At 41.2% G+C, this 26,158-nt stretch overlaps 1 protein-coding gene across 1 annotated transcript in view; it reads left to right on the top strand.

The window, feature by feature from the left end:
• The window catches only part of fer1l6 (fer-1 like family member 6), a 125,737-nt gene that overhangs the window by 41,701 nt on the left and 57,878 nt on the right, over positions 1–26,158 (top strand). Inside the window, exons 11-17 of the mRNA XM_062979329.1 lie at positions 1,523–1,863; positions 8,918–9,026; positions 12,936–13,122; positions 18,712–18,832; positions 21,381–21,481; positions 22,964–23,054; positions 25,845–25,964. Coding sequence (XP_062835399.1) covers positions 1,523–1,863; positions 8,918–9,026; positions 12,936–13,122; positions 18,712–18,832; positions 21,381–21,481; positions 22,964–23,054; positions 25,845–25,964 — 1,070 coding nt within the window. The remainder of the gene's footprint in view (positions 1–1,522; positions 1,864–8,917; positions 9,027–12,935; positions 13,123–18,711; positions 18,833–21,380; positions 21,482–22,963; positions 23,055–25,844; positions 25,965–26,158) is intronic.

Raw genomic sequence — 26,158 nt, 5'->3', positions numbered from 1 at the left:
TACTTATTTGAGAATGATGCTTGGAATAGTTAGACAAGAGGTGATCCAAAAGAAGAAAAACTGGGACAGGATGTTTAGCTAGCTAATAGCTCTGTTAAAGAAGGAGATGTATACTTGAGTAGTACTCCATAAAGAAATGTTGGTATCAAAGGCAGAAATAATGTGGAAATACTACATATACCACAAAAAGGACATACTGCTGCAACTTAACACTGAAAATGTGTATTTCTCCTCTCCTTCACTTCACCGTTCTTCAAATGTCAATGCTACTAAAAACTTTGTAGCAAGAATACAGGAAGGAAAGTAGGGGCTGGATATATATTAAAAGGTTTTGTAAAAAAGGAGCTTCTTTGTTAGACACTTGGTTAACTGCGGTATGCCTATATTTATACAGCAAGGGTGGTCAAAGGACAGCCATGGGTCCATGTTCAGCTCCTGAGGGTTAAGATTCCCAACTCTCCTGAACCATCATTTTATATAAAACATGTGAATAGTCCCTCTTGGAAAGTTCCAGGTATTATATTTTAGCTATTATAAAAGTAAAAATAATCCACATTTTTTCATATCTAGAAATGGGCTTCTGATTGCTTCTGATTGTTGTTTTGCATCGTTTTGGGCAACAGCTCATAGAATTTCCCAGAGGCATAAAATTGACCCTAAGACCCAGAAGAGTTGTCTTCACTTTGCTTTAGCTGGAGGCAGAATGAGCAGACTTCCCAGGTTTAGTGGTATAGGAAGAATGCAATTTTTATTTTTAGTATGATTTTTCTCCAGAGCATTCCAAAAGCAGCATTTCTCTTCCCAAAGCAGTTCCGTATAGTTCTTCTCATGTTATTATAATCTTATGGGCATTAATTGGACAAGATTCCATTCAATTCTGCCGCTTTTTTTTTTTGTGACAGGGCTTTTCAGACAGAATGTAGAAATGTCACTTTTTGATCTACAGTCCCCAGCATGTAGTCTATACAGTTAACTTGTTTCTCAGCACTCAAATTCAGTCCAGTGGAGAGCATTTGGCACTAAGTGCATTGAGTGCAAAGATTCATCCACTCTGAGCATTTGCATATATTTTAGGTAACCAGATATAATATAGGAAGGAAAAAGCAAACACACATAGCTTTGAGCATAGGGCTCTCCTTGCTGGGACCTTTCACAAAAATCAAACACTATTTCCTAAGTTGGACCACACAGATAAGTGAACAGAATATGGAAAACTTATGTTTATGGATATAATTATCCATGTCTGCATGGGCAGTAGGAATGCTTCATGTAGTTGCTTATGTGATAGGAAAATCAGTATGTTATTGAAGTAATAATTCCCATTGGCTCCCCATAATAAACATACATGGTGAGCAATGTCCTTTTGACATGAAGGCTTAATTTAATGTGAATAAAATAGTAATGACTAAATGGGCAATATATCCCTTCAAGTGACCAACTGATATGCATAGTGTACAACCAGGTATGTCTGCTTGAGATTGGGCATATTTTCCTGTTATTCCTTCATGTATATCTTTTTCAGGTTTTTTGCCCACCTTTGGGCCTGCTTGGATCAATCTCTATGGCTCGCCTAGGAACCACAGCTTAATGGATGACCACCAGGAGCTCAATGAAGGCTATGGGGAAGGCGTTTCCTTCAGAGGACGCCTTCTGATTGAACTTGCGGTGGAGATCCTTTCCGGAGGGGCCCATGAGTCAAAGTTTTCAAAGATCATCAAGGACATCAAGCTGCCTTCCAAGGACAAAGGCTCTAAAGGATCAGGAAAAGAGAAAGACAAAGGGGCAGAAGATGGAAAGTCTCCTCCTTCAGATAAAACAAACTCAACAGATGTAGAAGTGGAGCCTTTTGATGTCCCACCAGAGGTAATTTGTTAAAGTGCTGAGCTAAATTATAAAGTAAGCTCTTAGGCTGTAGGACATGAATAGCCTTTCCCTCAAGAAACCCTGAAATGTATATTTCTATCGGGAATTTGTGGGGTTTTCTATCAGATAGACCACAACTTCCACACCAGGCTATGGTTCAGAATTTATTGGGAAAGTCATGGCAATCAAATGGATTTGAATCATCTTTAAATTTTTAGTGGAGCTGTGTTTCAGGCCTCCCTCTAATAGTTGTTGTTGTTGTTGTTGTTGTTGTTGTTGTTGTTGTTGTTGTGTGCCTTCAATTCTTTTCTGACTTATTGTGATGACCCATGGGCCTTGTAGTCCTGCTCAGGACATTGTAATTCCTGAGGAAGATGAAAACTTGGGTTTTTTACCTTCCCAGTCTGAACTGGATTCCTCTCAGCCAGATCTTTCCCAGGCAGATCTGGGAACCTTGCACCTGCAAGAAAGTTGTCTCCCAGAAGTATGTCAAACAAGCCCAGAGCCTACTTCTCCCGTATTCTTGCGCCGGGAGTTTTGTAAACAACAGAGAAGTTTGGATTCAGCTTCGCGCAGGAGTGCAAGGATTGCAGCTAAGAATGTGGCCAATTAAGACTGCTTCTCGTGAGAATCTTTGGGGAGTCTCACATCTGGTCTCAGAGTTAGCTTTCGGTTCTGATTCCCAGAGAACTGCTTCGGCGGGAAAGCTAGACTCTATTTAGGTGTTTTACCCGCGTAGTAACTTCGCGGAGTCAATTCGTCAGCCTACGGAGCGAGTTGTGTCTGGACAGCACGCTCCGATTCAAGCCTCGCTCCTGCTCAAGCCTTGCCTAGCTATCCAGCCTTCGCCTTGCTTCCCAGCCTTTGTTTATCTACGGGCTTTGCCTTGTTTCCCAGGATCAATCCTTGCCTTGTTCCACGGATTTATCAAGTTATTCCACGGACCTTGTTCTTGTTCTTAGTTACCTTGTTCCACGTTCAAGCCTTGTTTCAAGTATCAAGTTATTTCCTAGCCTCGCTCAAGTTTCATGGACTAAAGGACCTTGTCATCTCCCCTCACTTTGCTTGGCAAAGTGAGTGTTTCGGTTATTGGATTACAACTTTGGACCTTAATATTTCTTATTGGACATTGCTTTTTTGGACTAATTCTGACCTTTCCTGAAAGGTCTAATTCTGAACTATTTTCTACACTTGTTTTTATTAACTTTATATATTCCTTCAATAAAGATATTAGATAGATTCTGGCCTCTGTGTATGGTTATTGGTGCTCTGCAGCCTGGGTCGTGACAGTTTGACTCCGCCACCCTAAGCACCAATTAACCTCGGCCAGAATGTCTACCGGAGTCGTACCTGGGCCGAGCGGCCAGCCGATTACCTACACCATCGACAAGGAAGAGGTGGACCGAATCCGTGATAAGCTCAATGCACAGGATGGAGAAATAAGGGGTTTGAAGGAACGCGGAGTTCGTCTTCCGGCCATGGCGTTGCCAACCAAGTTTACTGGAGAAGCTTCTAAGGTTCATGTCTTCCGTCGCCAATGTCAAGCTTATCTGGAGGCCCGTGCTGCCGAGTTTCCCCAAGAAGACATCAAAGTGGCATGGGTTTACAGTCTTCTAGACGGGCCAGCGGCCAGCTGGGCGACGGCACTGTTCGACCAAGTCTCTCCACACCTAAGATCAGCGCAACACTTCTTGGACCACCTCAAGGAGACTTGGGGAATCGAGGACAATTTGGAGGCAGCCGGTCACAAACTCCGTCGCCTTTTCCAAGGAGACAGACCTATGTCTCAGTATATAGCCGAGTTCCGAGTGCTGGCCCACAACACCGGCTGGAACGATGTAGCCCTCAGGGGACAATTCCGGGAGGGTCTCAACATTGAAATGCTGGAAGAAATCTCCAAGGTGGATCCTCCCCAGACCCTCGAGGCACTCATTGATCAATGTTTACGGGCTGAAGTCATGATTGCCAACAGGAAACAGTGGGTTCGAGGCCAGGGCAGTAGAGCCGGGGCAAAACCCCCCGCTCCCGCCAGCGTTCAGCCACGTCCGGTGTGGAGACCCCCACCGCCAACCCCATACCCCAGAGGAGGCGAGGAGGTGCCGATGCAGTTGGGCAATGTGCGTCCCAGACTAGATGCCGCCGAGAAGGCCCGTCGTCAACGCTTAAACCTCTGCTGGTACTGCGGGAACGGGGGCCACTTCGCCAGAGAGTGCCCAGCCAAAGGGAAGCCTGCCGCCCGTCTTGCGGCGGCGTCCTCCACGGAGACGAAGGCGTCTGAGCCGACTGGCACACAGCCGGCGGGGGAAGCCAACGACCGGGTGTAGAGAGGCTCGCCAACCCGGTCAAAAAATCCATCCAAGAGCCGCCAACCGGGGTCCTGTTCCTTCTCGTGGTCACATTATGGTCAGCAAAAAGGGGACCCGTCATGATCCACGCCATGATAGACTCTGGAGCTACCAACAATTTCATCGATAGAGAGTATGCCGACTCTCTGGGATTACAATATCATGACTTCAAGAATGCCCGTGTGGTGCAAGCCATAGACGGCCGTTCCCTCAAGACGGGCCCCGTAAGTCAGTGGTCGGAACCCACCAGGATGTGGATAAGGGAACATATGGAAGAGATTTCCTTCTTTGTTACCGAGGTCCCCCATTTCCCTGTGATTTTGGGAATTCCATGGCTGACTCTCCACGACCCTAACATCTCCTGGTCCAACAGAGAACTGCAGTTTGCTTCACCGTATTGCCAAAACCATTGCCTCGTAGCCAAGGTATGCCATGCCACAGACACCGAGCCCATCATCACCTTGCCAAAGAAGTACTCCGAGTATTGGGATGTATTCAATGAGAAAGAAGCCGAAAAATTACCCCCACATAGACCTTATGACTGTGCCATTGACTTGGCGGAGGGGGCCCCGATCCCGCGAGGGCATCTCTACTCCCTGACTGAACCAGAGCAAGAAGCTCTCAGGGAATTCCTAGAGACAAACCTTCGCAAGGGATTCATCAGACCCTCTCAATCCCCAGCCGCCTCCCCAGTGATGTTTGTGAAGAAGAAGTCAGGGGAACTACGCTTGGTGGTGGACTACAGAGCATTGAACAATATCACCAAGCGGAACAGCTATCCCCTGCCCTTAATCTCGGATCTACTGGATCGGCTTCGAGGAGCCAAGGTTTACACCAAGCTGGATCTTCGGGGGGCTTACAACTTAGTTCGCATCAGGGAAGGGGACGAGTGGAAGACCGCCTTCCAGACCAAATTCGGATTATTTGAGTCCCGAGTTATGAATTTCGGTTTATGCGGAGCCCCCGCAACGTTCCAGCATTTTGTCAATGACATTTTTCAGGACTATCTAGACAGGTTCTTGATAATCTACCTGGACGATTTTTTGGTGTTTTCCAGATCACAATCAGAACATGAGAACCACGTCAAAATGGTGTTACAACGATTGCGGGATCATGGACTTTATGCCAAGCTGGAAAAATGCGCTTTTGATCTACAAGAGGTAGATTTCCTTGGTTACCGCATCTCGCCTCTAGGGCTTTCCATGGATCCAGCCAAAGTTTCAGCAGTATTGGAATGGCGGGCGCCAACTAACAAGAAAGAGGTGCAGCGTTTCTTGGGGTTCGCGAACTACTACCGCAAGTTCATTCCAGATTTTGCCCGCTGGTCCGACCCCATCACTAGCTGCATCCGTGGAAAGCAGCCTTTCCGCTGGACTGATCAAGCAGAGAAAGGGTTCCAGCAACTAAAGAAACTATTCACCTCCCAGCCAATTCTACAGCACCCAAATCCTGGAACCCCTTTTGTGGTGCAAGCGGACGCCTCTGATGTGGCAATTGGGGCTGTACTCTTACAACCGGTGGGAGATCACCTCCACCCCTGTGCCTTTTATTCTCGTCAACTAACCACACCAGAGAGGAATTACACCATTTGGGAAAAAGAACTACTGGCCATAAAGGCAGCCTTTGAAACTTGGAGACATTGGCTAGAAGGGGCCAAATTTCCCATTGAAGTCCACACTGATCATCGTAATCTAGAACATCTAAGAACTGCCCGCAAACTAAATCAGAGGCAGCAACGTTGGGCTTTATTCTTTGAACGTTTCAACTTCCAGATCCATTATGTGACCCCAGCCCAAACCAAGCAAGCAGACGCCCTGTCACGTAAACCGGAATACGCTGCAGGACGCAAGGAGACCTTTGAATCCCAACTGCTACAACCTGAGAACTTTGCCACGCTCACGGTGGGGAACACCAAATCCATTCCCATTGGTTCAACTTCCCCTACTCCAGGACCCATCTGTGCTCAAGAAATCAGGGCTAGTCAGCAAGCAGATGCCTGGGCGCAGGACCAACTTCGCCAAGGTCTGCATTTTCCCTTTTCGCTTAAAGATGGGCTGCTCTGCTATAGAAATCATGTTTATATCCCACCCGGACCGGGCAGGGAAAAAGCGCTTCGTCTGTGTCATGACTGCAAACCAGCAGGACACTTCGGACTATTTAAAACTATGCATTTGATCCTAAGGGATTTTTGGTGGCCCAAGATCCGCAAGGATGTGGAAAAATATGTCAACACCTGCCCAGTATGCCAGCGCTCCAAGATACGAAGGGAGAAGCCCTCAGGGCTTTTACACCCCCTTCCTACCCCATCTCGCCCATGGGAAATAATTTCCGCGGATTTCATCACTGACCTACCACCTTCCTGTGGATTCACCACGATCTTAGTGGTGGTGGACCTATTCACCAAGTTAGCCCATTTCATTCCCTGCGAAGGCCTCCCCACGGCCAAGGAAACTGCGGATCTATTTCTTCAACATGTTTTCAGACTACATGGATTGCCCAAGAGCTTAGTCACAGACCGTGGATCTCAATTCACCTCTCGTTTTTGGAAGGCACTACAAAAACTATTGGGCATAGACTCTCGCTTATCTTCAGCTCATCATCCTCAAACAGATGGGCAAACGGAGCGCACCAATGCCACTTTGGAGCAATATCTTCGCTGTTATGTAAACTATCAACAGGACAATTGGGCTTCTCTGTTACCACTGTCTGAGTTTGCCTACAACAATGGAGTTCAAGCTTCTACAAAAGAAACGCCGTTCTTTGCAAACTACGGCTTCCATCCACGTTTCTTCCCCCCTGTCATTGAAACTTCAGAGGTTCCCGCAGCAGAGGATTGGCTGCAGGAACTCACAGCGGTGCAACAACTTTTGCTCCAGCAACTGGATCAAGCCAAGGAGGACTATAAACGCCACGCTGACAAACATCGCCAGCCGGGCCCCGAAATCAAGGTAGGAGATCGGGTTTTCCTGTCCACTCGCTTTCTGCCCTCCCACCGCCCTTGCCGGAAGTTAGATGCCCGTTTCATTGGTCCCTATCCAGTGGTGGCGCAATTAAACCCCGTGACTTTCAAACTCCAACTTCCGCGTTCAATGCGCATTCACCCAGTGTTTCACCGTTCCCTGCTCCTTCCGGCGGATGGTGTGCGTCCTGATACAGACCAACCGGCCCCCCCTCCTGTTTTGATGAATGGGGAGGAGGAGTTCGAGGTTGAGGACATTTTGGATTCTCGCTTTCACCGCCGCCGCCTACAATATCTCATTGACTGGGTGGGATTTGGCCCTGAGGAACGCTCTTGGGAAGACGCCTCCACAGTCCATGCTCCTGATCTAACCCGTCGCTTTCATCAGACCTATCCCACCAAACCACGACCTCGCGCCTCGGGGAGAGGGCCCAAGTTTGGGAGGGGCCTTGAGGAGGGGGATAGTGTGATGACCCATGGGCCTTGTAGTCCTGCTCAGGACATTGTAATTCCTGAGGAAGATGAAAACTTGGGTTTTTTACCTTCCCAGTCTGAACTGGATTCCTCTCAGCCAGATCTTTCCCAGGCAGATCTGGGAACCTTGCACCTGCAAGAAAGTTGTCTCCCAGAAGTATGTCAAACAAGCCCAGAGCCTACTTCTCCCGTATTCTTGCGCCGGGAGTTTTGTAAACAACAGAGAAGTTTGGATTCAGCTTCGCGCAGGAGTGCAAGGATTGCAGCTAAGAATGTGGCCAATTAAGACTGCTTCTCGTGAGAATCTTTGGGGAGTCTCACATCTGGTCTCAGAGTTAGCTTTCGGTTCTGATTCCCAGAGAACTGCTTCGGCGGGAAAGCTAGACTCTATTTAGGTGTTTTACCCGCGTAGTAACTTCGCGGAGTCAATTCGTCAGCCTACGGAGCGAGTTGTGTCTGGACAGCACGCTCCGATTCAAGCCTCGCTCCTGCTCAAGCCTTGCCTAGCTATCCAGCCTTCGCCTTGCTTCCCAGCCTTTGTTTATCTACGGGCTTTGCCTTGTTTCCCAGGATCAATCCTTGCCTTGTTCCACGGATTTATCAAGTTATTCCACGGACCTTGTTCTTGTTCTTAGTTACCTTGTTCCACGTTCAAGCCTTGTTTCAAGTATCAAGTTATTTCCTAGCCTCGCTCAAGTTTCATGGACTAAAGGACCTTGTCATCTCCCCTCACTTTGCTTGGCAAAGTGAGTGTTTCGGTTATTGGATTACAACTTTGGACCTTAATATTTCTTATTGGACATTGCTTTTTTGGACTAATTCTGACCTTTCCTGAAAGGTCTAATTCTGAACTATTTTCTACACTTGTTTTTATTAACTTTATATATTCCTTCAATAAAGATATTAGATAGATTCTGGCCTCTGTGTATGGTTATTGGTGCTCTGCAGCCTGGGTCGTGACACTTATGATGATCACTCAGTGGGTTTCCATGGTTAAGTGGGAAATTAAACCTTGGTCTCCAGACTTATAGTCCAGTGCCCAAACCAATATACTATACTGGCTTTCTATTGGAATTTGACCACATCACACTATTTGCTATGGTGTAATGTTGCCAAGACCTGACAAAGTCAAGAATGTTATTGTTGCTTCTAGATTATCAATCATTAATGAGAAATTATTGTCATTGGTGAAACTATGATTAAGATGTCTCTTTTAATCTGAGCAAAAAATAGTGTGTACAATAAACGGGATTTGTTTTTTTCTACCTTTTATCAGATCCATGGAGAACAAGTTGAGGACTTTCTTCTCTTCGGGGCATTTTTTGAAGCTACAATGATTGATAGAAAGATTGGAGATAAACCGATAAGTTTTGAGGTTTCTCTTGGTAAGTATATACATTTCTTCATGAAACATGTGGTTGAATGTTTGTAAAGTGATACTGCAATCACTCTGGTTTATTTGACTATGCTTTGAGAGGAAAACGGACATTATGCCTTTTAATGTCATGGATGTCTGTAAATATCATTGATGATGAAGGATGTTGGATCTTCATGGTGATGGGGCTTCAGGTTGTGCACTGGTGAGAGGAACATACATAGTAGTGGATCATTTATCTGGTGCATTGATGAATAATGCAATTAGCTGTGAGAATTAATGTAAACTGCAGGATGTACTGCTGAGAGACATGTACAACATTCATGTTCACCACGTGCTGACACAGGAGGATTCTAATACAGTGACTATTATAGATAAGCAAGCCTTGAAAAGAGCCTAACCTCGATACAAATCTTGTAGATCTTGTACGTTGTAGAATTAATGTGGTTTGACTCCACTTAAATGTCATAGTTTAATGCTATGGAATCCTTGGAGCTGTAATTTGGGGAGGCACCAGCACTCTTTGGCAGAGAAGGCTAAAATCCCTGTAAACTACAACTCCCAGTTTTCCATGGGGCAGAATGCAATGGCAAGGATACACAATGGCACACCTGTCCATGTACATGTTACACTTGTATGGAAGCAACTGCCCAAGGTGCCTAATGCTGTTGACATAAAGTTTTCAACAATTTGGAGTCATATTATCTGGAAGATCAACTTCTCTGGTATAGACCTGTGCCATTCTAAGGTCACTGAAGGAGCAATAATAAAAATAATGATATCTTTTTGTCTCAAGGTGGGGTACAACAAAATTAAAATACTGGTACATAGATTAAAACATTGATATACTATATGCAAAGAATTTAGGCCCCTTTGCTTAACTAATTATGTGTATACTAGCAAAATGGACAGAACAGTAATCTAAAAGTATGTTACCAGTGTTAATGCATGTTTAACCTAATGTTGTGCATCAGAGGTTAGAATTGGCACTAAATTATATCTGCAGCAAAACTCAAGATGAAAATAAATGGTGCTGAACTGTAGGAATGCTGAGAGATGCAGAAAATATATGAATAACACAGCAATTTCTCAAAGCTGCGACAAATGCCCTAGATTACCACCAAATTTCACAGCGAGCAAAATCTGAAGTGGGTTTGGAAAGCCTTTCTCTATAGTATTGTATTCAAACAAATTTATAGGAAAACTGAAATAATTATAACAAAATTATTGACATTTTGGGGGTTTATTTTAGATGTAAGATACTAATTTGATGAATGCTGTCACACAGAAACGTAAACCAAAAAACAAAGTCCTTTGTGTAGGACAGACCTTTGGTGAAACATCAGCTATAGATTGTTTGGGGACAGCATAGATGCTACATTTTTATGCTTTTTCTTTTAAGTATAGCAACACCCAGTGTATTTTGTCAAATTACTCTCTAGGAAGAGAGTAATGGGCAAGGTACAAAATTAAAATGTAAATATGTTAGATGAACTATAAAAGTGGATTGGCTTTTTCCAGCTGCACCAGGAAAGATTAGCAAGTCTTTCTATTGAACCAAAAATCCACTGTTGTTTAGAGAAAAAGCGAGGTATAAATAATCATAATAATTATAATAAATATGTTGTGAACTTCAACTGCCAGCATACCATAGCATTGAGCCATAACTGTTAAAGTGCCATCAAATTGCATTCATTCTATAATGTAGATGCACACTGAATGCAAGCATGTTTTGTGTTGGCACATGTGAAGCCATGTTAGGGTTCCCCTACATCAGTGGTTCTCAACCTGTGGGTCTCCAGATGTTTTGGCCTTCAAGTTCTAGAAATCCTAATAGTTGGTAAACTGTCTGGGATTTATAGGAGTTGTAGGCCAAAACACCTGGGGACCCACAGGTTGAGAACCACTGCCCTACATGTTACTAGTTGCTAACTTATTTTACCTACAGAATGTTGCAAACTATGATATATTGCCATCAAGTTGACTTAAGGTTCATATTCCAGTTAAAATTGTGTCCCTGAATTCTATTGATGATTCCAGAGTAATGACATTGAGTCACTTGGTGAAATGATGTGCCAGCCTGTGGATTTAATCCTACTGATTCGGTAGATCTACTTTATTTGGTGGTTGTCAATAGTATTCAGGCCACGATTGCCTATTTCGGACCATAATGCAAACATGGAGAACGTCCATCAGGTCATTTGTAGTCAGCCCTCCACATTTATGACTATTCCTTTTTGAGGATCTGATTACTCATGGATTTGATTGAAAGGTTCTGTCTAGTAATCTTCGGGTCTTCCAGTGTGACTTAATGGTCAACATTCTCCAGTAATGCTGGAGGACCTAAAGATTCCTAGAGAAAACATGTCTCTAGAAATGTCTAGGTCCTTCTGTATGATTCAGAGATCAACCTCCAGCAGAAATTGACTACAGAGTCATTCTGGAAGACCTAGAAAATTGTTCTGTCAGATAAAAAATTGTTTTATTCAGTTTTTACTTCCATGGGAGTTCTGTGTCCCAGCAAAATGTGAAGGCTGACTGTTGCTATAGGGAATCTCCTCTTTTACCCTAATCACTTTGTCCTTTCCTGTTTATGTGCAGGGTAACAGCCCTGGCTTATCTTTGCACGTGTTTGAGAACCTGAAGGATTCTTCTGAAGAACAGGGTGTATTGGGAAAGGCCTCTTAGACAAACAAGGCAATGCCCAATATTTGCTTAAACCCGAGACTTGGGAGAGGCTTCTTTTGTGTATTTGCACAAAGAGAGGGCTCCTTTTCCTACTAAGAATTCATCCATCTCCTTACTTTAAAGGAGGACAAGGAATTTATAATTTCCAGTTTCTGTCAGTTTAAAACTACAGAGAGTTAGGGCAGGAGGAAACACTTCTGTTCCCAAGTTATGGATCTTCCACCTTTTTATTTGGGCAGGCTTTTTGATGTGTTGCAGTAGATTGAACTTTTAATAGGATGTTTTGTGTCAATGAACAGAGTTTTTTTTAAGTTTAATTAATTGCACTTTGTTTGCGAGCTATCTTGAGGAATGTCAGTGTGTTGTAGTGAGCATTAGCTTGTGATACTGGGGGCCAGGGCCTGGATCTATGCTCAACCATGGGAAACCACTGGGAGGTTGTCAAGTTCTAGGGCTCTGTTGGTATACAGGCACAGGTTAACCAAAGCAACACCCAGTTTGTGTTAAAACTGTCTAATTCAGTGGTTCTCAACTTGTGGGTCCCCACATGTTTTGGCCTTCAACTCCCAGAAATCCTAACAGCTGGTAAACTGGCTGGGATTTCTGTTAAGCGTGATACTATTTTAACCATCACCAGACTTCCAGGAACTATATATACTAACTACCACCAACTGCTAGGCATGCCACTATACCAACTGCCATCAACTGTGGGACATGACAGAGGTCTTAGTCAAGTCACACTCTCTTTGCCTTAGAAGAAAGCAAAGGCAAACCCTCTTTGAGGAAGTCTGGCCAGGATAATCCTGTGTTAGGGCTGCCATAAGTTTGAAATGGCTTGAAGGCATGCAATGACAAGCTGCCTTGACTCTTGTGTTGGAAGAATATAATATAACTAGCTAAATAAATTAACCAGGGAATGAAGAACCTATGCCTTCCAGATGATGTTAGTTTCCATATCCCATTACCCCAGCAAGCAGAGCCAATGGTGAGTGATAATGGGAACTACCACGCAAAAATAGCTAGAAGATTAGGGGTAATATCTGCCATTATTCAGAGAGTGAGTGAGTAAGATTTGTACTAACATAAGTCACATAAGTTTCTCATGAGAGTCTTTAAAGGAAAACGTGTGGTAGGGGAACAGAAAACCATAACTGAATCCAACACATTATCTCTAATTCAAATCTGTGTAATTCCTCATTTCTTATATGTAAATTTTGTTTTGTATCTCTAGGGAATTATGGGAATGCTATTGATGGAGTGTCACCAGGATCTGGAGCGAAAAAGAAAGGACATGAAGGAGATGAGGAAGAAAGTGCCCCATTGTTGCACGAGGGAACTGGAGATGCTTCGCATGACATTGCTGTGCCATTGGTATCCACCACACATCCCGAGAAGCCGCTTATCACTGAGGGAAACAGGTAGAGCTTTGAAACTTGTACTGTTTTGCATGTGCCTCTTCTTCCCTGTTTGATTCCAGGAAATGGGGTTCCTTGAACTGACAAGGAGTTCTTGAAGTTTACCAAACCATTGTGGCTAGTTAGTGGGACTTGGATTTCAACATGACCAAAGGACCAAGAATTGAGTACTGGCTTGTATAAGAATGTAGTCAATGGGATCATCATACAGGTGTAAGTTCCTACATACTTCCCCAACCCCATTTCCAGGAAAACTTTAGAAAAAAAATACTAGCTGCTAATGCTACAACTCTAGGAATGGGGAGAGTAATTTCCATTAAGGAAAGGATGGGACTGGAGACCATAAACACATAACATGCTCCTAATTTCCTAAAGGTTGGTTAGAAGATTTGGAATGAAATATTTGCAGAGGCCTGCCTTCTATAGACTTGATACAAAATCTACAGAAAACACGGGGATTTTTGTTTCAAACCTGTCTCTAATGTCTGTCTGTCTGTCTGTCTATATAAAACACAATCACATTTAAGCAATGCTAGAATGGAAGGGAAATGGTTTTTAGGACAGTGTCTTGAAAAGAAATCAGAAGACTTTCCCTTGTGATAGTGACAAGAAATGTTGATGCTTGGCCATTATCTTAGAGAACCAGATGTAGGATTTTTATGTTTTCTCCAGACAGATGTTCTGATATAAAAAGGTACAATAGAAAATGGAAAATCTGCAGCATTATATAGGTGGCTGTGTAATTGAATCTTTACATTCTTTTCATTTAAAATTATATCTCCCCAGACTTGATGCAAAACAGTTTTGAGCTGTGCATTTTATCTCTTTCCCTGAAGTCAACTGAACTTGTATCATGAAATTTAGCAAAATCCTGCTTTGCCCCAGAGGTAGCCAGCTGGTAGATTATGAGCTGATTTAGAGTAGTTTAACAAGAGTTCAGCAGCAGTGAGAATAGGATTTCCTCCCCTCTTTCTGAGGATCAAACAAGATGAGAATAGTCCATGAACTATAGTCCTTTCCCTTCAAACAACACAAACATGTGACAGCAATCAGACATACAAATTAAGTTAATTTACTTTAAAACCCATAGCGAAACAAAGCACACTGAATGCCAAATTTCAGCATAGTAATGTAATTCTTCGCTATGTTTCTTTTCAATGAGCAATTTTAGCAGTTTTCTTACCACTATGCAAAGGTATTTTTAAACTATTTGCAATTTGGGATTAATTCTGCACAAAATTCATATACAGTTGTTTTGCATAAGAAACTGCTTTTTTGGACAAGCAACAGTATTTCTACACAGAATTATTATTTCCTATGTATAAAAAGCAATTTTAATGCAAATCAACTAGAGGTATTTTTAATTGATTTTAATGGTTTTTATATAGTTCTATGTTTAATTCTATCTTAATGTTTATGGTCTTTAGGTTTTAAATTGTATATTGTATTATTTTTACCACTGGTCATTGCTTTGAGTTTTTTAAGAGAGAAAAAAGTGGTATATAAATGATGATGATGATGATGTTGATAACAATGTGTGAATATTGCACAGAATTAATCCTGAATTGCAAATAGGCTTTGTTTTCAAATACCTTCTCATAGTGGTGGTGCAATGGTTTAATCCTTTATGTTGGCAGGACTGCTGGCCAACAGGTTGGCAGTTTTAATCTGGGGAGAGCGGGTGAGCTCTCTCTGTCATCTCCAGCTCTTCATTCAGGGACATGAGAGAAGCCTCCCACAAGGATGGTAAAACATCAAACATCCAGGAGTCCCCTGGGCAACATCCTTGCAGGCAGCCTATTCTCTCACACCAGAAGTGACTTGCAGTTTCTCAAGTCATTCCTGACATGAAAAAAATAGCAGTAAAACAATTGCTAAAATTACTCTTTGCTTTGTTTGACAAGAATTTTAGTGAAGGATTAAAATCATACTTGCAGACATATTTTGCATTCAGTATGCTTTGTTTCACTACTGATTTCTACTGGACTTTTTTTGTAGGCCGTTTTCTATGCAAATCACACATGCGCGAATTATTCACAAAATAAGTAATTCTGTACAAAATATAGGAAAACATTTCTGTGTTTTTATACAGAATTCATTTTGAATTATGAAGATTCTGGCTGCTCCAGGATTTTTTTCATTGGGTTTCACAAAACTCAAAAATGAGTTGTAAATTTTTGAAATATTTTTGAATATTCATCCATCCCTACCTCAAAATACTTAAGGGCCTAAGCACCCTCCCTAGCAAGATGAAGATGCCCAGAAGTCTTGTTATTTCATCATGATAAAGCATCACTCTCAGCATGCTATTACTTTATAAATTCACAAATGTGCCATAATTGTCTTGTAGGCTTCTTCAAATATAGCAGCTGTCTTCCTTCTATTAAAAGTCAGCATCTCCCCATCACTTCTCCTTCTTCAATTTGTCTCCCTAGTATGTTTTATAAAGCAGTGCACTGATGTACATGATGAATTTTAATTAGTCAAGGGAAAAAATCTGAATTAGTAGCCCCAGAAATAGGAGCATATCTAAAGGGAAAACCTTGAAAGGGAAAGCAATTTAAGAGCTGGAAAGCATTTTGACTGCAGACCAAACTGCCTTGAAAACGGCCCTCTCAAACAGCACACGCTGGCAGAGAAACCTTTGCATGAACACATAGAGCCCGGTGTCTGATGGATGACGCATTTCGCAGAGCTTCCAACCGAGCTGGCCTTTGGCTCACTTCCTCTTCTTTAAGAATTTTGTTTTGCAAGAAGCACAAAAAAAATGTAAAGCAAGGAATTGATAAGTTAGGATTTAAGAAAAACTATCAACAGGGAAGAGAATGCAAGCTGCCACTGATGTTATCTGTCTCATTAACCTGAGTTCATCCAATTGCAAAAGAAGACTGTTGAATCCTATGGATGTTTCTGTGACTTCATAAAGAGGTGGTGTGCTCTCAAGGCAATGGCCTGTTCTAGTGATAAGCTTGATCTAAAAATATCTGGATAGCCACAGGATCTGCAGGTGCCTGTGGAGAAACTATGCTCTTGCTGTATTTTGTGTCAACACTTCTTCCCTAGCAATGTGCCACAAACAATTGTTCTTAAATGTAAAAGGGCACCTCCAGGCAATGTGTTGGAAGGCTGCAGTAATTGTTGCTGGAGTTATCAGCCTTTAAAAATATCCAAACATTTCTGTTGTCGTCGAAGGCTTTCATAGTCAGAATCACTGGGTTGCTAGGAGTGTTCTGGGACATGGCCATACAACCCGGAAAATTCACAGCAACCCATTTCTGTTGTTTTGACAGTTTTTTATTCCCACCATCCTCAAGAGAGTTTCTTTTTAATTTCAAGTCATATCAGAAGCAAAAAACCTCACTTAATTAATCTTTCTTTATATTTTTTAAGGATTATAATGCTGTAGTGTATCAGTAAAGTGACACTTTTGTAGTATGACGTTATAACTCTATGAAAAAACAAGTGAATAAAGATTAAATTAGCCCTTCAAACTGTTGGAACAGTGCAGCAAATTATGCTCCAATTTAAAAAAATGGCAATGCAGATTTCTTTAGAAACAGATTACAAACAGCACTCTTAAAGATTGGAATGGGTAGACAAGGAGGCAACAACTGGCAAAATTGAGGAACAGCTTTTTGGATAAACCGAAGGTACCCAATATACTTTATAAAAGGCAAAGGTAAAGGTTTCCCCTGACATTTAGTCTAGTCGTGTCTGACTCTAGATGGTGGTGCTCATCTCAATTTCTAAGCTGAAGAGCCAGTGTTGTCCATAGACTTCTCCTAGGGCATGTGGCCAGCATGACTGCATGAAGCACTGTTACCTTCCTGCAGAAGCGATACCTATTGATCTACTCACATTTGCATGTTTTCAAACTGCTAGGTTGGCAGAGGTTGGACCTAACAGCGGGAGCTCATCCTGCTCCCCGGATTCGAACCGCCAACCTTTTGGCCAGCAAGTTCAGCAGCTCAGTGCTACCATGGGGCCTTAATATACTTTATAGTATTGTGTAAAAATCATACACACACACACACACACACACACACACACAAAATTATCTATGGGTAAATGTGGATACAGTACTATACCTTAACTCTTAACCAAAAAAGAACCTCCCCTTTTGTGAGACAACATCCACGCTTTTCCCTTTCCCTGGAGTGACCCTCGACCTTTCCATAGGTCATATTAAAATCCATAACTTTGGACTCTAAACCTGCCTTTAACTTGCACATTTGTATTAATCAAATCCTATCCTTAAAACAATGTATCTTAAGACCTACTTTAATTAGCAAGTGTAAATATGATTCTGTAAATGTGTGTTTTTAATTCCAGTTCTATACCTTCTAGCTGGCATATGAGCCTGTTTGTAAGACCTTAGATCTCACTGCATCACTACTCGCATTACCCAGTGTTATGTGAATAAACTTGCAAAGCAGACAAACCCTTAAATATTCTGCTTGCTAGACCTCAGATCTCGGCAATCTTCCAGTTAAGGTTTAGCAGTATTTATCTTAATTAACTTGTGAGGGAAAATAAGTTTTGAAAGGGATTCCCCTTTGACCTAGAAATCCAAGTTTCATTAATGATATTTTCAGAGTCAGCATTAGCACTGAATATCCACAGGCAGCTGCCTGACAGGACTCACTGTCTTATTGTCTTTATTAACTTTTATTTCCTTTCTGGAATTCTGAAGATGAAGAGGATGGAGGGGGAGGTTGAATCTAAACACAAGATAGTTTCCCAGTGCAGAATTTAGAATGGGCTTTAGCAGAGCAAGTTAAAACACCAGCTGCAGTAAATCTTGTCAATCAAAAGGTTGACAGTTCAAAGCTTGAGTCAGAGTGAGCTCCTAGACTTTAGCCCAGCTTCCGCCTACCTAGCGGTTTGAAAGCAAAAAATGTGAGTAGATAAATCAGTACTGCTTAAAAGTGTGGAGGTATTTTAAGGCACCCATTAGGAAATGCCAGAAAAATGCCGACAATTTGATCAAGGAGGAAGTTTACTAACAAAGCTCTTTGGCAAAGAGATGGAGTGACAGCATGCCCCCCCCCCAGGCCGGAACTGAATACAAGCTTCCAAGATGCTGAAGATGGGAAAAGCCTATATTTACCTCTATCTATGTTCTATTGTCTGTCTTGTCAGTGTATAAACAACACTGAATGATTGCCGCGTATGTATATACTGTGATCTGCCCTGAGTCCCCTTCCGGGTGAGAAGGCCGGAATATAAATACTGTAAAGAAATAAATTAAATAATTACATTTGAGGGATTGCAACTCTCAGAATCCTGGCTGGAGGTTTCCCAGGCTTGGCAGCACTTGCCACTGAACCCAAATATTCCTGCTTAGCTCCATTGATAAAAGAGAAGATTCATTTGGAGGATATTTAGCCGATTGACCCTTCAAATCTGGAACCACCTCTGAGCTTAAGAAACATGAATAAGTTTCCATTATAGAATGTTCAGATATTGGGAAGTTCATATCAAAAGTGGAATCAAACTGAATTTGTCAATGCTGTTTGTTGGAATTTGACCTTGATTCAAGCTTCAGAAGTATTTCCCAGGGTATTGATGAAATCTTATCTCTTTCAACAGAAACTACAGTTACTTACCATATGATGAGAAAAAGCCCTGTGTCTACATAAAAAGCAGTTGGGGCGACCAGACGTTCAGGCTATATTTCTCTAATATCCTTGAAAAAATGGCAGATCTTCTGGTAAGTCTGACCTATCAGTACGTGAGAGAGAGAATTCAGGTGTATAAGCTGTGCTTCTCCATGTTCGGATGTTCGGCTCAGGGGGCTGGGGCCATGGTATCTTTCTGAGAGTGTTGTTGCAAAGGACATTGACAATCTGGAAGATCCAGAGAAGGGCAACCAAAATGGTCAAAGGTTTGGAAGCCAAGCCTTATGGGGAACAGCGTAGTGAGCTGGTATGCTTAGCTTGAAGGAAAGAAGTCTGAGAAGGGACATGATAACCATGTTTAAATATCTGAAAGGATGTCACATTGAGGAGGAAGAAAGCTTGTTTTCTCCTGCTCTATGAACTGGGATCCAGGGCAATAGATTCAAGCTGGAGAGGAAGCAATTCCATCTTAACATGAGGAATAAATTTAGGTGACAGCTGTTTGACGGTGGAGTATGCTGCCTTGGAGGGTGATGGAATTCCCTTTTCTGGAGGTTTTAAACAAAGGCTGGAAGGTCATCTGCAGGGAATACTTTCATTGTGTAATCCTACATGGCAAGGGGTTGGACTGTATGGCCCTTATGGTCTTTTCCAATTAAATAATTCTATGGTATGACCTACATTACCTTGCATGCTCATTGACATTACAAACCCTACATGAAAGGAACTCAAAAGCAGTTTAGGCCATGCATATGAGGAAAAAATGTTATTTGGCTATGCAAATGATTCATATATCCGACATCATCCAGTGATAATAGGTGGGTTTCATGCCACCATGTATACTTGGTTTTAGGCTGACTGTTAAATGAACTTGCTAAGTTTCTTAATATAAACATTTCCTTGTAAATATGAAATAAAACTTGCAATATATTTATTGCCCCAATGACATGGAGCTACTAGCTGCCACTCATGTAGAGTTGTCAAGTGTCCCTTATTACAAAGCGGGGTGGGCAAATGGTGGTCTATGGGCCACATTAATCCCAGTTTCCCCAAGTTCAATTCTTTTTTGCTCCAAAATAGTCCCAAATACTTTCTAGTGACCACAAAAGAAATTTCATCGTCTTTTAACCTCAGATTTTTTTCAAATACAGAAGAGGCCCCCTTTATAATTAAAAGAGAATCACTATAGTGGGAGAAAGGAGGGATAAAAACAAAGTACTGTATATACTTGAGTATAAGCCTAGTTTTTCAGCCCTTTTTTAAGACTGAAAAAGCCCCCCTCGGCTTATACTCAGGTGAGGGTCCTGATTGGCTTATATTTGGGTCAGCTTATACTCGAGAATATATGGTACATTTATTATTTTTCTCTATTATTATTGGTATTATGACATTTATTATTTTTCTCTATTATTGTTGCTAGTATTACATTTATTTTACTCTATTATTATTATTATTATTATTATTATTACATGTATTATTTTACTCTGATATTATTATTATTATTATTATTATTATTATTATTATTATTATTGCATTTACTATTTTCCTGTATTTATTATTACATGTATTATTTTCCTGTATTTATTATTGTTATTATTATTATTATTATTATTACATGTATTATTTTACTCTATTATTATTAAAAGGATACATAAGCACATTTACATTGAAGAAGATGAGAATAATGATTTGCTCATAATTGGACAGTCTTACCTTAAATTTGAGCTTTATGTAAATATTCAAAAACATTTAACCTATTGATGCCTCAATTAATGTAATTTTATTGGTATCTATTTTTCTTTCTGAAATTTACCACCCTCGACTTATACTGGAGTCAATGTTTTCCCAGTTTATTTGTGGTAAAATTAGGTGCCTTGGCTTATATTCGGGTCAGCTTATACTCGAGTATATACGGTAAATGAATTAACAGGAGTTGAATTCAATGTGAGTTTTCTACACCTGGTTAAAGAAAAAGGAGTGATGCCCACATTGGTTCAATTTTCAAGGCAATGCTGGCTCATTGGGTTCATTAAAATGCAGCCATTCTCCCAAAGCGGGACCCAAGATGGCACTCAGATAAAAATTTGTTAGAGCTATACAATTAAAAAACAAAACAAATACTAGTAAAAATCTAGGCTGACCATTACATGAGTTTACCAAGGCCACTGCTAATATCTTTGCAGTTTGTGGCTCAAAACCCAACCTTACCATTGGGGCCAAGGAGCTGTCCTGCAATTCAGAAAGCAATATGGCAATTGGATGGCAAACTGTACAGCAGGAAAGAAGGACAGCAGGATAAGATATTACTTTAGCACATTTAAAATCCAAAATATGATTTACTATTAAAAGATGTAAGATTATAACAAGATCTTAGCAATAAACACCCACTTACAGCAGACCTCTGGGTTAATTAAAATGAATTCTTTTATGTCTAGAGTGAACTTGGGAACTGATACATTAACTTGTCACTTGGAAACATGTCATGCATGCCAGTTAGTTGGCACCAACTGTTGTTCATTGCTCATATTAATTACTCAGTAAGACTTTCCCTTTATTAATTGCATAAAATTAAAAGTTCCTTTGCTACTTCGAGTGACATTTATATGACTTTTATATAACACGTGCTCCCCTCTCTTTTAGGAAGAAGGTTTAGAACAAGTGAAAGACTTAATTAAAGTTTCTGAGACGGTTTCAGAAGAGAAAATGAGGTCTACTCTGACTGATTTTATCAACCAAAGTAGGTAAGAATATCTATAGAAAAAGCTCTGAGCGAACATTAGAGATGGACAGCAATTCCCACAAGGCCAGTAAGGGACAGATGACAAGTATGGAAGTAGCTATACTTAGAAATAGACAAACCAGTCTATTTTCACTTCATGCTCATTTGACATTACTTTTTAATGGGTCTACTCTATCCCATTTCTTTATCAATCTGCAAAAATTATGCTTGAATTCATTTCCTCCACAGAAATGCATATTCTTCTATGGATTTTACTCTAAATTATGCATTGTGGTCCACATTTTACCCTAAAATGTGTGTTTTATATATATATATATCTTAAGTTAAAATATACAGCTAAAACCTATTATCATATTTTAAATTGAGAACTGTTATCACAGAATTTGATGAAGTACAAAAATGGAAAGAATGTCACATTCACATCTAGGTAGTAGTGTAGAGAGTAGAGTTGTGCAATCTGGTTAAACTTTGAGTCATTTCATGACTCGGCTTTTGGTGGGGGCCCCAATCTGTTTTTTGGGAGCCCCCCAAATTCAGGAGGGCAGATGTCTGTTTTCACTCTGGGGTGCCAAAAGATCAGTTTTCTATCGGCCCATTATGGGGGGGGGGGGGTTCCCCAGGCTCCTCTTCCTGTCATTTTAGGCATTTAAGCTGCAGGTAACTGTGATGCCAAAAAAGAGGAGGAGGAGCCGAGATTGGCTCTTGCTTGCTTTTGTTGCGGGTGGGTTTTTGTATTGGGAGGGCCCTTCCATTTCATGCTCCTGAAGGTAACCAGATGTGCCGCAGGTACAGGAGGAAACAGAATCCAAACACAACTCTAGTACAGAGTATAAATGGGGTCAGATACATAGATGTGAATGTGACATTTCTTCCATTTTTGCAGTTCATCAAACAACCAGAATGACCAATATTTTTGAACATCTATAGGCATCTCATAATTGGTTTTCTAACTCTGTATCTGGTAATGAATGCAAAATGTTGTTGCCTTCAGTTTTAACACTACATAGTGACATATTTTCAGTACCGTTTCCTTAGCTCAGTTTCCAGCAATTTGTTAATAGATTGCCAAGCTGGTTTTTGGAGCTGTCAGAAGGATGTAACATTCACTGGGAATGATTGGTGGCATACTTTGGAAATATATTATGCAAAATTCTGGAAAGTCAATATGCATGCAAAGGAGGTCTCTCGTTCAAATCTCTTTTGCGTGCAGTAGGATAAGATGCAAAGTAGCTACGTATTCCCCCAAATAATTAATACGATGTTGAAATATTACCATACAAATTGTATTTTTATTTCTCTATGCTTCTCACAACTATAAATGAGGCATCAATTTTAAGGTACTATTATGAGTTTGAGCTCTTACTATCTTCTGGCTCATCTATTCTACTAATAAATGGACTTGCTATGGGAGCATTATTACCAATCATTAGAAGATATCAATTTTTCCTGACTTAAATAAAATGCTTTTGTGTTTTCCTCCCAGAGTCTTCATTGCAAATGCTGAAAAGAAGCCCAAACTGATGAATCAGACGGCTCTGGACAAAAAGAGGTTGACTTTATGTAAGCAAGAACTGGTATGTGAGATATTTCCTTGGATTCCCTCCTGAAATGTGTTATAAACATGCCTCATTGAGTGAGCTCATTGTGTCTGTGCACCAGAACTAACTCTGTCTCCCAAATGATGGTAGTGGTATTTTAATAGCACACAGGAAATAACTATCTGAAACGCTTAAGTATTTGAGGAGAATCGGCAAAGTTCGTGTAATTCATAAACTGGGTCTTTCTGAGAGATCTTAGAAGAGTTATTTTGTCTCCCAGAATTAGATTGTATAACTTTGGTAGGACTGTCTTTTATTGTAATATTTTCATACCTTGTGTATTAATGAGAGTACACACACACACATCCTTCCACATTGGTGGGTTTAACTTTTGTGAATTTGATTATTCGAATTTCTAGATGTTCCAGTGTGACACTTATCAACTTCTGCTGGAAGTTAATCATGGAAGTACCCTGGAGGACATAGAAATTCTTAGACAGTTCATCTCTCTGAGAATCTCTTAGTCTTTCAAATAATATCTTTTAAAGTCCTATCTAGAGTTGTGTAGGAATGGCAACAAGTCCTTCAGGCCAACAAGACACAAAATACACAGAAATATTGAGTCACGACACCTGAACCATTGCCTCTACCTAACCACAGCAGGTGTCCAGGAAGAGTACTCTGCAAGCTCCTGTTTGAAACCAATCTGGGGTGCCCAGTGTAGCCACAGCTCCAACCAGAAGTGAGGAACAGACCCAATCCCTAAACTGGGATGGCACATGGGCATGATACCAGATCCAAGGCTCATGTCAACTGCCCCCAAGTTGTGACAAATCATGCATAAAGAAGAGACATCCGTAACTTGAAGGGATGGTGGGTGGGTGAGAACTCACAGGCAACTGAGCCTGGAAGAGCAGTTGGGTCAGGCAGACCAGAGGGAAAAGGTTCCCTCTGAGGTCCACCCACCTGCAGCCAATCAGGGTGAACCAAGGAAGCTGAAACTGATTGACTGGCACTTTTCCGCACCCCCGGCAGAATGCAGGTGCCACTGGGAAAAGGTGAGCCATGGCAGCAGGGGAAGATGGCAGGTGGAGGAGAATTCCTAGAGAAAGCACCTCCCTAGGATCTCTAAGTCAGCTCCAGCAGAAGTTGACAATGAAGTCACACTAGAGGATCTAAATATTCCCATAGAAGTGTTCTCATAGCTTTAAAAATTAAGCATTTGCGGGGGGAGCTACTGGGGGGGGGGCTACCCCAGGAAATGTGGAGGGCTTAGTGTATGTTTGCATGTTCTTACACACACAAGCGTTCATAATTCCACAGTAACCATCAATTGACCATATTGACAGAAGGGCTATATGAGTTATAGCTCAAAAAAATGAAGTCTCCATGCTCGGTCTTTTCCTACTTTGATACATTAAACTTTCTATTAATAAAAAAAAATAGTTTGAAACTGGCCAATGGATTAACGTGGCAATGTACAATCTTGTCACATAGGACAGATAGATGTGACTCTTCAAAGTTTAAAGATAAGGAGCATGGTAGAACATCTAAAATAAGACATATCTAGTTAACACTGTACCTAGGAATATATGAAGCTGCCTTGTTCAAGGTCACTATATTGATATGGAGCCTCCAATTGCCTAGGGGATAAAAGCCTCATGACTTGAAGGTTGGGTTGCTGACCTGAAGGCTGCCAGGTTCGAATCCCACCTGGGGAGAGCGTGGATGAGTTCCCTCTATCAGCTCCAGCTCCATGGGGGGACATGAGTGAAACCTCCCACAAGGATGGTAAAACATCAAAAAACATCCGGGCATCCCCTGGGCAACGTTCTTGCAGACGGCCAATTCTCTCACTCCAGAAGCAACTCCGGTTGCTCCTGACACAAAAAAACAAAAAACAAAACTATATTGATTCTTCTAGCTTGGTGGTGGGAAAAACTGACATTCCATCAGTTTTTGCCAGTATAGTCAAGAGTGAGAAAATCTGGAAGCTGTAGTCTAATACTATATTTTAGCATGAGTTTAGTGTCCGCACAGGTTGATAATAAATCTCCAGTCTCTGGCAGGAATTTTTTCCTGATCTACCAGCAGATACTAGGACTTGATCTTCTTCAGGTAAAGCACATGCTGCACCATCCACTCTTTCTTAGGGAAGTCAGACTATTTTGAATTCATTCTGTTCAAATATCAAATCCTATTCTTCTGTTTTGGCAGCTCATGCAGCCGAATGCGTATGACTGAGAGTCAAGCAACTTAATGAAAAGACATCAAATTATGCACGCACATCTGCCTTTCGTTATAGCACCTATTATTTTCATTTTACTTGCTTCTCTACATTGTTCTGCTCAAAGTGGTTCATAACTTCTTATTAAATTAGGAACAAGAAAGATAACCAAGCAACCTCATCCAACATAATTTCCAAATGTAATCATAATATCAATAAGAACTTAATTTTAAAAATTCTGAATCCATACAACCCTGTCCCAGTTCTGCATGTTTGCAGAGTTAACGAAGTGATGAAGAGGGATGATAAAAAGCAAAGTATTGTAGTTCTTCTCTGTGAATAATTCAACAGCTGTGCAAAAATGGAGGTACAAACATGGGTAGATAAGATTCTTTTTTGACATCTTATCTATTCCATTGTGACAGATGGTAGTGGTGCAGAACATTTAGCTCCGGTACTTGAGAATGTTGCCAAAATAGCTGGAGAAAAAATGCAACCATTTGTCTTCCCTTTATGTTCTGGGTTGGATTATATGGAACAAATATTGCAAGAAACAATGGTCAGTGCCTTTGCACCACACTGTTTATTTGTTTTGATAGGAGGCAATGTCCAAAGATGCCAAAGGGATAATCCAACAACAAAAGAAGAAGATCCCCCTCGACGAAATGATGCGTGAAACCCAGAATTTTATTGAAAATATCCGCTTTTTAGTGGATGAGGTAAGGCTTCCAAGCTTGTTTCTGGAGACACTGGGCTTGTTAAAAACTTAAGAGGATAAGAAAAGCCATAAGTATGATGTTGAAAGAAATTGCTGAGGTCAAAATTATAAGGAAACTGAAGTATTATTGTTGGAAACAATAATATCAACTAGAAATGAAATGATATCAATGATAAACTAGAAAAAATATGGAAG

The sequence above is a fragment of the Anolis carolinensis genome, chromosome 4 (assembly GCF_035594765.1).
Source record: "Anolis carolinensis isolate JA03-04 chromosome 4, rAnoCar3.1.pri, whole genome shotgun sequence".
In the NCBI taxonomy this organism is placed as follows: domain Eukaryota; kingdom Metazoa; phylum Chordata; class Lepidosauria; order Squamata; family Dactyloidae; genus Anolis; species Anolis carolinensis.
This window is presented reverse-complemented; position numbering and strand designations above follow the sequence as displayed.